Below are 17,150 nucleotides of genomic sequence, written 5' to 3' on the forward strand. Positions count from 1 at the left end.
ATCAAGGTGTCTCCATGAAACAAAATGATGGGTGGCTTACTAAGGGTTCATCCAATTTGTGTAGCTATGAAAAACAAGGAAAACAAAAACAACAACCAAAACACCTATCTCTAATAATCATGAAGAAAAGATTGACCTGAGTCACCACAATGAAGGGTCATAATCTCTACTTGCCTCTCAGACCTGAGACTCAGATCCTCAGTTGATGGAACCAATTACCCCTGAGTGAAGAATGTAAAATAGCAACAAATGCTTTACATTTTCCACCAAACCCAACCCAAAGACTCTAAGGTAATGGTGGTAGCCAACTTATAATGGTTCATGGGGACTGTGGTCTGAACCAAAATTGGTAGCTTGATATTGGGCAAGATGAGAGTAATTTTACCATGGAAACTGGCAAATGCTATAAGTAAGCTCTCTTCTTTATTCTATTTTTCTCATTTTCTTTCTTTCTTCTTGCTTTCCCTGTTTCTTCTTCTCTTTGCTTTTGAGTGAGAGCCCCTTAAACATTTCTCTGAATATTAGTCCTTAAAGGGACCTGTGGACTTTTACCTGGAAAACTGTGAATCAGGTAATAGGAAATTACCATTACAGCCAACCATCAAACTGGTGGCTTCTGGGGTAAGGTGATAAGGAGACTTTCACTTGCTCTGCCTCATAAAGCACAGGCTAGAACCATAAGTATATCCTGCTATCAATGCCTAAATTCTGGGATGCATCATTAGAAAAGAAAGTGGTAAGGGCACCTGAGTGGTTCAGTTGGTTAAAGATCCGACTTCAACTCAGGTCATGATCTCACAATTTGTGGGTTCAAGCCCCACGTCGGGCTCTGTGCTGACAGCTCAGAGCCTGGAGCCTGCTTCAGATTCTGTGCTTCCCTCTCTCTCTGCCCATCCCTCTGTCCCCACCCCCATGCTCTGTCTGTCTGAAAAATAAATAAAAACATTTAAAAATTTTTTAAAGAAAAGACAGAGGTGGCAATAGGCAGACTATCCATATTGTGGTTGGGATCTGTTAAGGCCTTATCATAGTTTGGAGGTGCTGAGGGAAATCAGAAGATAGGGTTGCTACCTACCAAAATATTAAAAGGAAAGTAATAGTACATGCCTGAGATAAGCACCAACAATGACACAATCAATGCCTGAAAAATCAGGAGCTGTCATTTCTACTAACTTCACACGTAATTAATGTTTTGAAGTGTGCAAGGGGAAACTAGATATTGTACAGTGAATGTGGATTATTGTAAATGAATCACACAGGATTCCAGGGGCCTCTGCTCTTGCAGATGTGAGCTCTTTCCAAGGTGGATTGACAGAAACCCTGGGAACCTGGTATATAACCTCTGATATGTTTAATGATTTTACTGCCAAAGCAGATACTCTACCAGACACCTGCTTTCATCTCAGAGAGGAAGGATTCCACATTTACTCCACTGGCTTCTCCCATCACATCATAAGTACACCATTTCCTATAGCCTTTATTTGTTGCTGAAAATCCATGCGATGGAATTTAATGAGAAGTCTAAACTGTTTAAAAGAAACACAGAAGAGGAGCACCTGGGTGGCTCAGGAACTTAGCATCAACTTTTGATATCAGCTCAACTTATGATATGAACTCATCAATTGTGAGATCACACCCCACATCAGACTGCACTGGTTGCGAGGAGCCTGTTTAGGATTCTCCCTCTCCCTCTCTCTGCCCCTCCCTGCTCTCTCTCTCTCAAAATAAATAAACGTCAACAAGAAAAGAGATACAGAAGAAATGGTGGCTCATAATGTATGAAAAACATAAACCAACCCAAACTGTAGAAAGACAAACTGCAGATTGTCAGCCTATGAACTGACACAAATATCATGATCTAGGTTTTCTAGGGTTTTGAGCCCTGTTACTCAAGTCTTTATCCTGAAACAAAGAATCCTATATGCAGAGAATGTCTCTTGGCTAAAGAGCCTTCTCAGAGCTTGCTTGATGTCTCTGTTCCTCAGACCATAGATAAAGGGGTTCAGCATGGGCGTCACTACTGTGAACATCACTGAGGCTATGGCACTTGTTCTGGAGTTTTGTGAAGCAGCAAAACTAAGATAAACCCCAAGGCTTGTACCGTAGAACAAAGAGACCACTGCAAGATGAGACCCACATATGGAAAATGCTTTATACTTGCCCATTGCTGATGAAATTCTCAAAATGGAAGTTACAATTCTAGAGTAAGAGAACAGGATACCAGTGAGTGGAACAACACCCAGAAGTCCACTTGTGAGATAGATCATCAGGTCATTGAGGAAGGTATCAGAGCAAGCAAGTTGGATCACCTGAATAAGTTCACAGAAAAAGTGAAGGATTTCCAGATCTGTGCAAAAAGAGAGTCGCAAAATCATCAAGTCATGTAATAGAGAGGTAAGAACACTCAATATCCAGGGAACCAGAAGCAGGATGCTGCAGAATTTGGGATTCATGATGACCATGTAGTGCAGTGGCTGACAGATGGCCACAAACCGGTCATAGGCCATCACTGTCAAGAGGAAGTTGTCTAATCCTACAAAAAGCATAAAAAAGTACATCTGGCTGAGGCAGCCTTCGAAGGTGATCACTTTGCTCTGCATCTGGATGTTCAGCAGCATCTTTGGGATGGTGGTGGAGGTGAAAAAGATGTCTGAAAAGCACAGGTTGGAGAGGAAGAAGTACATGGGTGTGTGGAGGCGGGAGTCTGTGATAATGGCCAGGATCATGAGCAGGTTCCCAGTGAAGGTGACCAGGTACATGGACAGGAACAGCCAAAAGAGCAGGGACTGCAGCCCCCCCTCGTCTGAGAGCCCCAAGAGGATAAATTCTGTAACACAGGTTTGATTTCTTCTTTCCATGTGTCTGGTGAAAACAGCTGGAACAGAGACAAGAGCATTGTAAAGGCACAGGCAGTGATCACAGAATTGAAAGAAATGCTGCAATTTGTGTTTTCAAAGTGTTTCATTAGTTAATTCTTAAACATTACCTACCATCTAGAAAATTTAGCAGAAAATTTCAGGGAATCCCAATGTTCCATGTTTTCCATGAGGCTGAAACTGATTCACAATCCTTGTCCTGAATCAAAACATTTATCCAAAGCAATGTTCTCCTCCATAAATTTCCTGAGACTTTTTTTGTTCACCCAACAAATATTTTAACCTATTATTTTGTTGGCAAGATTTTTTGAAAGCACTGAAAAAATTAGTGATGTGCATTTGACCTTAACAAGACTGAGTTTAAGATGTGTGTGTGTCAGAGGCAGCAAATATTACTAAATGAAGAATGATGTTTCAAGTGGTGGTTACAACCAGTAAGTAAAACAATGTCACACTAGGAATCCTAAATGAAGGGGAAACTTGCCATTGTATCATCTCTGATGAGGGGCTTCAAAGCTGAAAAACTGAGGGCAGTGGATATATGAACCATGCAGATAACTCTGAGGAAACCAATTAAGGCAGAGAAAAAGCCTGTGCAAGGACCCTAAGGCAAGACCCAAACCCATCAGGCAACATCAAAGAGAAAGCTGTGAGCAGAGCAGGTAACACAACAGGAGCAGGGGTGAGGTGTAAGATAAGAAAGAGAGGAGCTCAAAGCCTCCTGCATCTGTGGAAACATTCTAAGGGAGTGGACACTACAGTCCATTGTTGTTTTTATACCTATATGTTATATATGATGTCTGTATACCACAGAATAAATTTTATGTAATCTGTACAGATACAACATAACTCATTCCTCCATAATTCTCTCACATTCTCTCACTCTTACTGTCAGTCTTCAGTTGGTCTAAATTATGCATTTTTTTATTTCATAAAACAGTTTCAGCTTGCTTCAAATGTTTTTCATGTGTGTATATTCACTGATAATGTCTCTATTCCCTACACACACACACACACACACACACACACACACACACACACACACAGTGCAGGTAGGAAGAGAGGCAGAGAGAGAGTTTTCCATCATTGTGGTACTGTGTACTCTTGTGGCTGAAGCACAGCTGTTTTAGAAAGCAGGGGACAGGATACACCATGAGTCAAGAGCTTATTTTTCCTAAGAGAATTGCATTTTGCAATTCGATTGGTGTGCCAATCGAGTCGTCATGGCTTAGAATCACAAAAACCACACAGAAATAGAAGAATTAACACCAAACTTTCTCAAACTATTACAAAAATTCAAAGGTTAAAACGTCCTACTTTATTCCAGGAGGCCAACATTGTGCTAATACTGACCAAATAAAGACATTGCAAGAAAAGAAAAGTACAGAACAATATTCCCAACAAATACTGATGTGACAATCTTTTACTAAATGCTACCAAACAGAACATAGCAACCTTTTGTTCATGGTGTACAAAAGGATAATGCATCATGACCAAGTGGGATTTATTCCTGGAATGCAAGGATGGTTTTACTTACGAAAATTCGTCAGTGTGATACACCACATTAACCGAATGAAGGACAAAAGTGCATGCTTATGTCCACTGATGCAGAAAAATAGACAAAATTGGACCTTCTTTCATAATAACAACCTTCAAGAAGCTAAGAACAAAAGGAAACTTCTTCAACATGATATAGATCATATGTGACAGCCCACTTCTAACATCATTCTCAATAGTGAAAGGCTAAGAGTGACCTCTAAGATAAAAACAAGACAAGCATGTCTGCCTTATACCTTCTATGTAACATGGCATTGAAAGTTCCAGACAGAGCAATTAGCTGAGAGAGAGAGAGAGAGAGAGAGAGAGAGAGAGAGAGAAAAGCAAGAAAGCAAGAAAGCAAGAAGGCAAGAAAGCAAGAAAGCAAGAAAGCAAGCAAGCAAGCAAGAAAGAAAGAAAGAAAGAAAGAAAGAAAAAGGAAGGAGGGAAGGAGAAGGAGAAGAAGAAGAGAAAGAAAGAAAGAAAGAAAGAAAGAAAGAAAGAAAGAAAGAAAGGAGGGAGAGATGAGAGAGAAAATGAAATAAAAGTCATTAAAATTAGAAAGGAAGAATAATATGATTTCTGTTCACAAAGGTGATCATATTTATTTATATTTTTATTTATTTATTTTTGAGAGAGAGTACATGCAGAGGAGGGAAGGGGGAAGGGGGGAGGAGGAGCACAGAGAGAGAGAGAGAGAGAGAGAGAGAGAGAGAGAGAGACAGCGACAGAGACAGAGCATCTGAAGCAATCTGTGAACCGACAACAGAGAACAACATACAGGATTAAACTCATGAACCAGGAAATCATCACCTGAGCCTGTGTCAGATGCCTAACCAATTGAGCCACCCAGGCATCCCATAAAGGTGATCTTATTTAAAAAGAAATAAGATATCAGGGCACCTGGGTGGCTCAACCGGTAGTCCGTTAAGCATGGTTCTTGGTTACAGCTACGTCAAGATCTTATGGTTAGTGAGATTGAACCCCATGTCCCACTACCCTGACAGCACAAAGCCTGCCTGGGATTTTCTCTCTCTCCCACTCCCGGCCCTTTCCCCACTTGTGCACTCTCTCTTTCTCTCCTTCTTTATCAAGATATAGATAGATAGATAGATAGATAGATAGATAGATAGATAGATAGATAGATAGACAGTAGATAGATAGATAAATGTAAAAATAAACTAATAGGATATCAGTAAAAACAAATAAACCTGTTAGGCTAATACACATATTCAGCAAAGTTGCAGAATACAAATCAGCACACACACACAATTTACATGGCAGAGCGAATCCCAGCATGGAATGCACCACGTGAAAAAAAAAAAAAACTAACTGTATTACAATTGTACGAGACAATCTCAGTGAAGCAGGTAGGCAAAAAAATAGTGCAGAAATATGTGATTTGGAATATGAGTGGATTCTGAAATTTGGAGATGAAAGAAATTGCACAGAAGCACTGCTCCATACTTAATAAAATGTATCCCAGAGGGTATTGTTAACATACTGATACTTCTGCGCATGTGCACTGTAATTGAACATAGAAGGAAACAGAGAGAAAATGGTGGGAATAAGGTAATCACATTTGTTGTGGGACTTTACACGGAAGCAAGAGGCTAGTATGATCCTTGTGATAATAGAGTTGATGTCATCAGCATGAACTTGCTTCTATCTTAACATAGATACAGAGGCTTACGTATAGATACCTCTGTGGATGTCTGCATATACACAGAGTAGTAAACATTTATATGTTTCCTTGCTGGGTCAGGTCAGGGGATATAGAGAACCTGGTAGCAGCAAGCACACCTGGAACCCATGTCTTGGTTTTAACCCCATGTCCCAATAAAATGAAACCGGGCTCCTTGCAGAAATGACTGCTTCTAGGGCTCAGGAGGGAAACACAAGAAGCTGAAGCATCATCTTCTGTAAGAGAGTAATGAAATACTACACTCCCTTTAAAAATCCAGGAATCATGGGGGCACCTGGGTGGCTCAGTTGGTTGAGCGTCAGACCTCGGCTCAGGGCAAGATGTCACAGTTCGTGGTCCGAGCCCCGCATCAGGCTCTGCGCTGACCGCTTGCTCAGAGCTTGGAACCTGCTTCAGATTCTGTGTCTCCTTCTCTCTCTGCCCCTCCCCGCTCATGCTTTGTCTCATTCTGTCTCTCAAAAATAAATAAATGTAAAAAAAAAATTTTTTTAAGCTAGGAATGATAAGGACATGCCAGAGAGACATATCAGCTCACTGAAGGAGCCCCCCATTGCCAAAGCTGGACCAATCTGAGCAACAAAATAAAGTAGTATTGGGCCATGACCCAGAGTATATACTACGTATCAAGGAGTGCACACGAAAATTAATAATTAAGGAATAAAGAAAGAAATGATCTCATGTGCAGAAGAATGACAATGATTTAAGAAGATAGTCTACTCTCAGAGAGGTGGAGAACTCTCAATACTTAGGATAGAAAAGTCCCTAATGAGCATAGGATGTAAGGAAAGGGGAAAGACTAACCACAGTGGAAAAAATTGGGCAAACCCCGTGCCAGCCAGGACATCAATATCAACACCAATGAGAATTAGTCATGTTGACAGTGGGTACATTTGATGTCATGAGATGAACACGAAAGTTTCCCTCTCTGCTCTTCCGGTCCAACATCCGCAGTCCTAGTCTACTCATGAACAAAAGAAGAAGGCTAGTCCAAAAGATTATTTTACAAAACTCCTGACCATTACTCCTCACAACTATGAATTGCTTCAAGAACAAAGGAAGCTTGAGAAAAAGTCACTGCGTGTGGAAGCTCAGCAGATATGACGATTAAATGTAACAGGTGTAAGAGAGAGGATGCGTTCATAACTTCAGAAACTGAGAGCGGAGCTTATGACCACCCTCTGAACTAACACAGCACGTTTTTGTTTGTTTTTTTCTTTTGCAAAGGTACAACTGTTCAAAAATCAAGTTTATTAAAAATTAAAATTATTAATGACTAGCAAAATCTCTGGAAACATTGAGCTCTGAGCATGTCCCCAGGCTCTGTTATTTGCTGTGTATAAAGCAGTATCACTGCTTTCACTTTCCGTCAGTAAAATAAAATAATGATGCCACACACACAGTTTTTGAAAATTTTCAATTAAATGATGACTGTAAGAGGTCTAGCAGAGTTTCTAGTAAACATTTAAGAATGAATAAAAAAATTCATCTGAGTTTCTGTATCCACGATTTCCACCCGCTCAGAGACCCATTCCTTACCTCCCATCTCGTGCTCATGGTACTATTTCCATCACTCACACTCTAAGCACAGCAGTAGAGTTTTCCTCACAATAACCTGGGTCACTTTTCCATCAAGAAGACCTGTTCATAGCTGTCCCTGACATAAAACCGGCACATACTCTTCACTAATTTCAGAATGAAACACCAACCCTCTAGCCAAAACGTCAATTTCTTGGGTAATCTGACTGTTGCCTACCCAACCAGGCTACTGTGGGTTCCTTTTGCAGAACCCGCAGACCCTGCTCCTGATTAGTGGTCAGACAGTAAGAAGTATTTCTAACTCCAGCAGCACAACTTCTGCTTTACGTAATCTCTGAATTTCCTCCTCTGTTGTTTCACTCTGGACTTCTCACACCCCCTGTGCCCACGGAAAGACTGCCTTCCAAGGCTCGGTACCTACCAGCTTCTCTGTGAAGCCTTAACTGACACCTATGAAAGAGTCCTCTTTATTGAAAACAATTTAAAAAAAATAAAGAGTCAAATTTTGAGGATCTACTTCCCCAGATTCCAATGCAACCTCGCATCACATTTATTTATTTTTACGTCTCTCAGTCTGTTTACACAGTGACTACCTTGAGAGAAGAAATGGTGACTTTGTCATTTATTTATTCCCAGAATAAATGGTACTGTCTACCATACATTAATTGCTGAAAAATGTTGAATGACTGCAATTAACAAATGGCTCAATAATGATAAACAGTCACTCCCAACAATGGAAGACCCAGCAATGAAAACAGAGGAGGGGCGCCTGGGTGGCTCATTCAGTTAAGCATTGGACTTTGGCTCAGGTCATGATTCTCATGATTGTGGGTCAAGCCCCACATCAGGCTCTGTGCTGACAGCTCAGATTCTGTCCATCCCCTCTCTCTCTGTCCATCCCCTATTTATGCTGTCTCCTTCTCCCTCACAAATAAGTAAAAACGTTAAAAATTATAATAAAAATAAAAAACAATAAAAGAAAAAAGAAAACGGATGAAATAGTGTTGAGAGCTAAAGGCCCATAGATTAAGCACTAAGGAGGAGACAGATCAGGGAGAGATGGTTTAGTGTATCCAGAGTTGCCCTCCAGAATCAAAACCTTATTGGTCAAAACTGGCATCACTAAACTCTCCTTAACTAATTGTCCCTTTGATGCCCTCAAAATAATCACCTATAACGGGGTCCCTCCCACCATAACACATTTCCCCAGCACTTCTGGAGATGCCGTGGCTCACCTAGATGTTAACAGAGAACAGTGTGACATGAATGACCCTCTTTCTCCCATGGATGATTGGTGTCTTTGGTAGTTATATCCCCAGGAAGGGAAGAGACATGGCCCCACTTGTGAAGGTTCTGGAAGACACAGAATCACCCGGGATTACAAGAGTCCACTTCAGTAGGTGCAGCAGAGGCAGTTTCAATTTCTCTGCCTGAAGGCGCTGAATTCCCATGAGTCTCATTAATGAAATATTCTTTTTTCTCTCTTCTCCAAAGAACCATTCTAATATGTTCTAATATGATTTCTCTCATATGTGGAATTTAAGAAACAATATACATATATATACATATGAAAGGGAGGGGGAAGAGAAAGAGAAATAAATCCTAAGAATTTCTTAGAGATGGCAAACAAATTCAGGGTTGATGTAGAGAGGTGGGAGGAAGATGGGCTAGATGAATGTTGGATACTAAGGAGGGCAATTTTGACGGCACTGAGTGTTGTATGTAAGTGATTAATAAAATAATAATAATGTATGATGTAAGTTTGCAACTTGGATGGACCTAGAGGGTATAGTGCTGAGCCAGTCAGAGAAAGACAAATACCATGTGATGACACTCATATGTGAAATTTAATAAATTAAAAAAGGAACAAACAAGGAAAAGACAGACAAAAAAATCAGACTCTTAAACACAGAGAACAAACAGGTGGCTGCCAGAGGGAATGTGGGTGGGGTTGGGTGAGATAGATAAAGGATATTAACAGCACACTAATCTCCATGAGATCTCAACACTGCATAGAATTGTTAAACATTACATTGTACACATCAAATTAATATAACACTAAATGTAAATTATACTGCAATAAAAACAATGGCTGGGAAGGGTGAAAATAAGATTTTCAGAGTTACCACATTACAATTGAAAGTGATCTGCTTTCCTTTTTTTAAATCCTTTTTTAATTAGTTTATTATTTTAATTAATTTTTTAAATTTACTTCCAAGTTTGTTATCATATAGTGCAACAATGATTCAAGAGTAGATTCCTTAATTCCCCTTACCCATTTAGCCCACCACCCCTCCCACAACCTCTCCAGCAACCCTCTGATTCTTCTCTATATTTAAGTCTCTATGTATTGCTCCCTCCCTGTTTTTATATTATTTTTTCTTCCCGCCCCTTATGTTCATCTGTTTTTTATCTTAAAGTCCTCATATGAGTGAAGTCATATGATATTTGTGTTTCTCTAATTTCTCTTAGCATAACACCCTCCAGTTCCATCCACGTAGTTGCAAAAGGCAAGATTTCATTATTTTTGATTGCTGAGTGATACTCCATTTTATATATATACCACATCTTCTTTATCCATTCATCTGTTGACGGACATTTGAGCTCTTTCCATACTTTGGCTACTGTTGATAGTGCTGCTATAAACACTGGGGTGCATGTGCCCTTTCAAAACAGCCTACCTGTATCCCTTGGATAAATAACTAGTAGTGCAGTTGCTGGGCCACAGGGTAGTTCTATTTTTAATTTTTTGAGGAACCTCCATACTGTTTTCCAAAGCGGCTGTACCAGTTTGCATTCCCTCCAGCAGTGCAAAAGAGATCCTGTTTTTCTGCATCCTCGCCAACACCTGTTGTTGCCTGAGTCGTTAATGTTAGCCACTCTGACAGGCGTGAGGTGGTATCTCATTGCAGTTTTGATATGTATTTCCCTGGTGATGAGTGATGTTGAACACTTTTCATGTGTCTGTTAGCCATCTGGATGTCTTCTTTGGAGAAGTGTCTATTCATGTCTTTTGCCCATTTCTTCACTGGATTATTTGTTTTTTGGGTGTTGAGTTTGATAAGTTCTTTATAGATTTTGGATACTAACCCTTTATCTGATATGTCATTTGCAAATATCTTCTCCCATTCTGTTGGTTTCCTTTTAGTTTTACTGATTGTTTCCTTTGCTGTGCTGAAGCTTTTGACTTTGATGAGGTCCCAATAGTTCATTTTTACTTTTGTTTCCTTGCCTCCGGAGACGTGTTGAGTATGAAGTTGCTGCAGCCGAGATCGGAGAGGTTTTTTTCTGCTTTCTCTTCGAGGATTTTGATGGCTTCCTGTCTTACATTTAGGTCTTTCATCCATTTTCAGTTTATTTTTGTGTATGGTGTAAGAAAGTGGTCCAGGTTCATTTTTCTGCATGCTGTTGTCCAGTTTTCCCAGCACCATTTGCTGAAGAGACTGTCTTTATTCCATTGGGTATTCTATCCTGCATTTTCAAAGGTTAGTTGGCCATACATTTGTGGGTCCATTTCTGGGTTCTCTATTCTGTTCCATTGATCTGAGTGTCTGTTTTTTGCCAGTGTCATACTGTCTTGATGACTACAGCATTGTAACACGTCTTGAAGTCTGGGATTGTGATGCCTCCAGCTTCGGTTCTCTTTTTCAAGATTAGTTTGGGTATTAGGGGTCTTTTCTGGCTCCATACTAATTTTAGGATTGTTTGTCCTAGGTCTGTGAAGAGTATTGGTGATATTTTGATAGGAATTGCATTGAATATGTAGATTGCTTTGGGTAGTATCGACATTATAACAATATTTTTTCTTCCTATCTAGAGATATGGAATATTTTTTCATTTTTTTGTGTCTTCTTCAATTTCATTCATAAGCTTTCAATACTTTTCAATGTATAGATTTTTCACCACTTTGGTTAGGTTTATTACTAGGTATTTTACGGTTTTTGGTGCAGTTGTAAATAGGATCAATACCTTGATTTCTCTTTCTGTTGCTTCATTATTGGTCTATAGGAATGCAACCAATTCCTGTGCATTGATTTTATATCCTGCAACTTTGCTGAATTCATAGATCAGTTCTAGGAGTTTTTTGGTGGAATCTTTTGGGTTTCCCATAGAGAGTACCATGTCATCTGCAAAGAGTGAAAGTTTGACCTCCTCCTGCCTGATTGGGATTCCTTTTATTCCTTTGTGTTGTCCGATAGCTGAGGCTAGGACTTCCAATACTACACTAAATAGCAGTGGTGAGAGTGGACATCCCTGTCTTGTTCCTGACCTTAGAGGGAGAGCTCTCAGGATTTCCCCATTGAGGATGATATTAGTGGTAGGTCTTTCATATATGGCTTTCATAATCTTGAGGTATTATCCTTCTATCCCTACTTTCCTGATGGTTTTTACCAAGAAAGGATGCTGTATTTTGTCAAATGCTTTCTCTGCATCTGTTGAGAGATCATGTGGTTCTTGTCCTTTCTTTTATTGGTGTGATGTATCACATTGATTGTTTTGCAGATATGAAACCAGCCTGCATCTCAGTTGGCCATGGTGAATAATTCTTTTCATGTATTGATGGATCCAGTTGAGTAGTATCTTGTTGAGGATTTTTCCATCCATGTTCATCAGGAAAATTCGTCTGTAGCTCTACTTTTTGTTGGGGTCTTTCTGGATTTGGAGTCAAGGTAATACTGGCTTCGTAGAAAGAGTTTGGAAGTTTTCCTTCTATTTCTATTTTTTGGAACAGCTTCAAAAGAATAGGTGTTAATGCATCTTTAACTGTTTGGTAGAATCCCACTGGAAGCCACCTGGCCCTGACTCTTGTTTTTGGGAAATTTTTTGATTACTAATTCGATTTCTTTACTGGTTATGGAACTGTTCAAATTTTCTATTTCTTCCTGTTTCAGTTCTGGTAGTTTATATGCTTCTAGGAATTTGTCCATTTCTTCCAGATTGCGCATTTTATTAGCATATAATTAATCATAATATTCTCTTATTATTGTTTTCTATTTTTGGAGTGTTGGTTGTGATCTCTCCCCTTTCATTCTTGATTTTACTTATGTGGGTCCTTTCCTTTTTCTTTTTGACCAAACTGGCTAGGTCTTTATCAATTTTGTTAATTCTTTCAAAGAACCATCTCCTGGTTTCATTGTTCTGTTCTGTTTTTTGGTTTCAATAGCATTGATTTCTGCTCTAATCTTTACTATTTCCTGTCTTATGCTGGTTTTGGGTTTTATTTGCTGTTCTTTATCCAGATTTTTAAGGTATAAGGTTAGGTTGTGTATCTGAGACCTTTCTTCCTTCTTTAGGAAAGCCTGGATTGCTATATACTTCCTGCTTATGACTACCTTCCCTGCGTCCCAGAGGTTTTGGGCTGAGGTGTTATCATTTTCATTGGCTTCCATGTACTTTTAATTTCCTCTTTAACTTCTTGGTTAGCCCATTCATTCATTGGTAGGATGTTCCTTAGTGTCCAAGTATTAGTTATCTTTCCAAATTTTTCTTGTGGTTGGTTTCGAGTTTCATAGCATTGTGGTCTGAAAATATGCATGTATGACCTCGATCTTTTTGTACTTATTGAGGGATGATTTGTGTCCCAGTATGTGATCTATTCTGGAGAATGTTTCATGTGCAGTTGAGAAGAATGTGTATTCTGCTGCTTTCGGATGAAATGTTCTGAATATATCTGTTAAGTCCATCTGGTCCAGTGTGTCATTCAAAGCCATTGTTTCATTGTTGATTTCTGATTAAATGATCTGTCCATTGTTGTAAGTGGCATGTTGAAGTCCCTTACTACTATGGTATTATTAACAATGAGTTTCTTTATGTTTGTGATTAATAGATTTATATATTTGGGTGCTTTCACATTTGGAGCATAAGTGTTTACAATTGTTATATCTTGGTGGATAGAACAATTCATCTCTTGTTATGGTCTTTATTTTAAAATCTAGCTTGTCTGATGTATGTATGGCTACTCTGGCTTTCTTATAGTGACCATTAGCATGAAAGATGGCTCTCCATCCCCTACTTTCAATCTAAAGGTTTCTTTAGGTCTACAATGGGTCTCTTGTAAACAACATATAGATGGATCTTGTTTTCCTATCCATTCTGTTATCCTACGTCTTTTGATTGAAGCATTTATTCCATTGACATTTAGGATGAGTACTGAAAGACATGAATTTATTGCCATTATGTTGCCTGGAGAGTTGGAGTTTCTGGTGTTATTCTCTGGTCCTTTCTAATCGTTGTTGCTTTTTGGTCTTTTTTTCTTTTTTTTTTTTTCTTTTTCTTTTTGTCCTTTCTCCCCTCAGAGAGTCCCCCTTAAAATTTTTTGCAGGGATGGTTAAGTGGTCATGAACTCTTTCAATTTTTGTGTGTCTGGGAAATCTTTTATCTCTCCATTTTGAATGACAGCCTTGCTGGATAAAGAATACTTGGCCGCATATTTTTCCTATTCAGCACATTCAATATATCCTGCCACTCCTTTCTGGCCTGCCAACTTTCTGTGGATAGGTCTGCTGTGAACCCAATCTGTCTTCCCTTGTAGGTTAAGGACTTTTTTCCCTTGCTGCTTTCATGATTCTTTCCTTGCCTGAGTATTTTGTGAATTTGACTATGATATGCCTTGTTGATTCTCGGTTTTTGTTGAATCTAATGGGGGGTGTTTCCTGAATTTTTATGTCTGTGTCTTTCTCCAGGTTAGGAAAGTTTTCTACTATGATTTGCTTACATAAACCTTCCATCCCTTTTTATCTCTCTTCATCTTCTAAGACCCCCTATGACTGGGATGTAATTCCTTTTTAATGAGTCACTGAATTCTCTAATTCTTGTATTGTGCTCTTTTGCCTTAGTTTCCCTCTTTTTTTTCTGCTTTCATTATGCTCATTAAGTTTGTCCTCTATATCGTTGATTCACTGCTCTGTTTCATCCATCCTCGTACCGTGGCATCCATTCAAGAATGTAGCTCAGTTATATCATTGTTTTTCATCCTGACTGGCTTTTACTTCTTTCATCTCTGCAGAAAGTGATTCTAATCATTTTAAACCCCAGCTATTCTTATTATCGTGATTCTAAATTATATTTCAGACATCTTACTTGTATCTGTGTTGATTAAGTCCCTGACTGTCATTTATTCCTTTTCTTTCTTTTGGGGTCAACTCCTTCATTTCATCATTTTGAAGGAAGAAAAGGAATTAACAAAGTAAAAAAATAAAAATTGAAAACAACACACAAAAATGAAATAAAGGAGGCTAGATCCTAGGTGTGTTTTGGTCTGGTTGTTAAAGGGAGCTTGATAGATTAGAGAAAAAAGGGAAGGATAAGAGAAGACAAAAAAGGAAAAAGAAAAAAGAAAAGGTTTGAAAAATTGAAAAAAATGAATATAATAACATACAATAAATTAAATAATGGGAGTAAAATAGAATTTGAAAATTTTACAAAAAATTAAAAAATATAATTGAAAAATTTGAGGAAAAATCTTTTTAATAAAAATAGAAAATAAAAATAAATTTTTCCCTATCTGTGTGCAAGAATAAGAAAAGAGAAGAAAAGGGAAAAAATTGAATAGATGGACCAGCAAACAGAATGAAATACATTTGAAATTATATCCGGTTTTTTTTCCTAGAAGTCAAACTATGAAGCAATTTATAGACTGTAAACTAAGCAGGCAGAGAGACTTCTGGTGTTCCTCAACAGCACAGTTGGCCCAGTTTGGCCAGGCTTAGTGTAACGACTTCATTGTCCACTAGATAGAACAGCTTAGCTTACTGAGGTAGATTGTTGTGGTACATGTAGGCGTGTAGGCGCATGTGCGGGAGGGGTAAAAATGGCATCACCCCTCTACCCAGTGTCTAGTGTCAAAACTCTGTGCTCTCCCTGACGGGCAATCAATCACCTCTCCTTTGTCTCTGGCTTTCCTCCACTCCCTGCTTCTATACTGTCCATGACCAAGCTGTCAGCTTGCCAGGTGGCACCTCCCTCCTGGGATTTATCTCAGATGGGGTTGTTTCCCAACACAGCACTTCTGAGGGACTGCAGGTTTGACCCGCTCAGACCCTCTGGGGAGAGTCTCATGGAGCAATGGCTGGGTGCTGGCCTGCACCTAGAAACATTCATGAGACCATGCTGATGCACATATCCAGAGACTGCATCTGCTGCAAGCCTGCACCAGAAAAAGTTTGTGTGATCATGTAGCAGCAGCGTTTCAGGGATTATGGAAAATCACAACACACATCTGGTGCCAAGCTTCACCTTTAACGTCCTTGTTTCAACACCAATGAAAGAGGTCATTCTCCAGGGTCTGCTGGGATCTTCACCTGTGGGGAGGCTGCACAGCCTCTACTGAATGTCCTACCAGCAAGGGAACCACCACTCCCCTTGTGACCCAAGAACCCCTCAGACCTTGCTCTCTACTCCTGGGGATTCGCCCTTCCCACCAGAACACCACCAGATATTGAGCTGTGGAGTTTCAGAACTCCGCACTCCCTGTTTATAGAGTCTTAATGGAATTTAAACCCCCTCCTTTCTCCCTTTTTTGTCCATTCCCTTGGGGCTATTTCCACTCTTCCTTTCTATCTCCAGCTGCTTTGGAGGGGGTGTTGTGCTTTTCCCATGTCTCCCATGTGCTCTCCCTTGTCTCCATCCTCTCTTCACAAGCAAAAACAGCTCCCTGCCCTCCGCGGCTTCTCTCTCCCCCAGTTCACCACTCCGCACCACATAACTGCCCAGTTCTGTGTTCAGATGGTGGAGATCGTTGTGTTAATCCTCAAATCAGTTTTCTAGGTGTGCAAGATGGTTTCGTGTTGATCTGGCTGCATTTCAGGGACGAGAGATGACAAAAAAAAAAAAACTACCATGCTGTTCCGCCATCTTGGCCCCTCCCCCAAGCTGATCTGTTTTTCAACAACAACAAAAACAGAAATATAACCCAATGGAATACAAGGGAGTGCAGAAGTAAATTCAAATATATACAACTGAATGGTTTTTACACGTGTGTCAGGAAATTTCAATGACATATGCACAGCCTGTCCAAGAAATGGTGGTGGGAAACATGGATATCCACGTGCAAAAAGATGAAGTCGACCCTTCCAGCCACCATCTACCAGCATGACTCCAAGTGGGTCACGGACTGAAGCATAAGAAATATAACTGCAAGCACTTAGAAGAAAATACAGAAGTACATTTATATGACCCTGGATTTGACTATAATTTCCCAGATGTAACACCAAAAACACAGGCGATTAGAGAAAAAAGCATTTTGGCGAAATTAAAAATATTTGTATATTAGAGGGCACTATTTCCCAAGTGAAAAGACAACCAACAAAATGCAGAAAAGACTGGCAAATCGTATAGCTGGTAATGGATTAATATCCAAAATATATAAAGAATTTCAAAAATTCCACCAACCAAAAAAACACAAACAACTCAATTTTAAAAAGGCAATTTTAAAATTTAAATTCCAGTTACTTAACATACAGTATAATATTCATTTCAGGTGTACAATCGACTGACTC

At 39.5% G+C, this 17,150-nt stretch overlaps 1 protein-coding gene across 1 annotated transcript; it reads right to left on the minus strand.

Annotated features, from left to right (window-relative positions):
• Positions 1 to 1,883: 1,883 nt before the first annotated feature.
• On the minus strand, positions 1,884 to 2,953 carry LOC106986298 (olfactory receptor-like protein OLF4). Its single transcript, XM_053219739.1, has one exon. It carries the CDS (start codon positions 2,856 to 2,858, stop codon positions 1,890 to 1,892), a length of 969 nt encoding a protein of 322 aa, XP_053075714.1. The 5' UTR covers positions 2,859 to 2,953; the 3' UTR covers positions 1,884 to 1,889.
• Between the last annotated feature and the right edge of the window lie 14,197 nt (positions 2,954 to 17,150).

Source organism: Acinonyx jubatus, chromosome A2, assembly GCF_027475565.1.
Source record: "Acinonyx jubatus isolate Ajub_Pintada_27869175 chromosome A2, VMU_Ajub_asm_v1.0, whole genome shotgun sequence".
Taxonomy (NCBI): Eukaryota; Metazoa; Chordata; class Mammalia; order Carnivora; family Felidae; genus Acinonyx; species Acinonyx jubatus.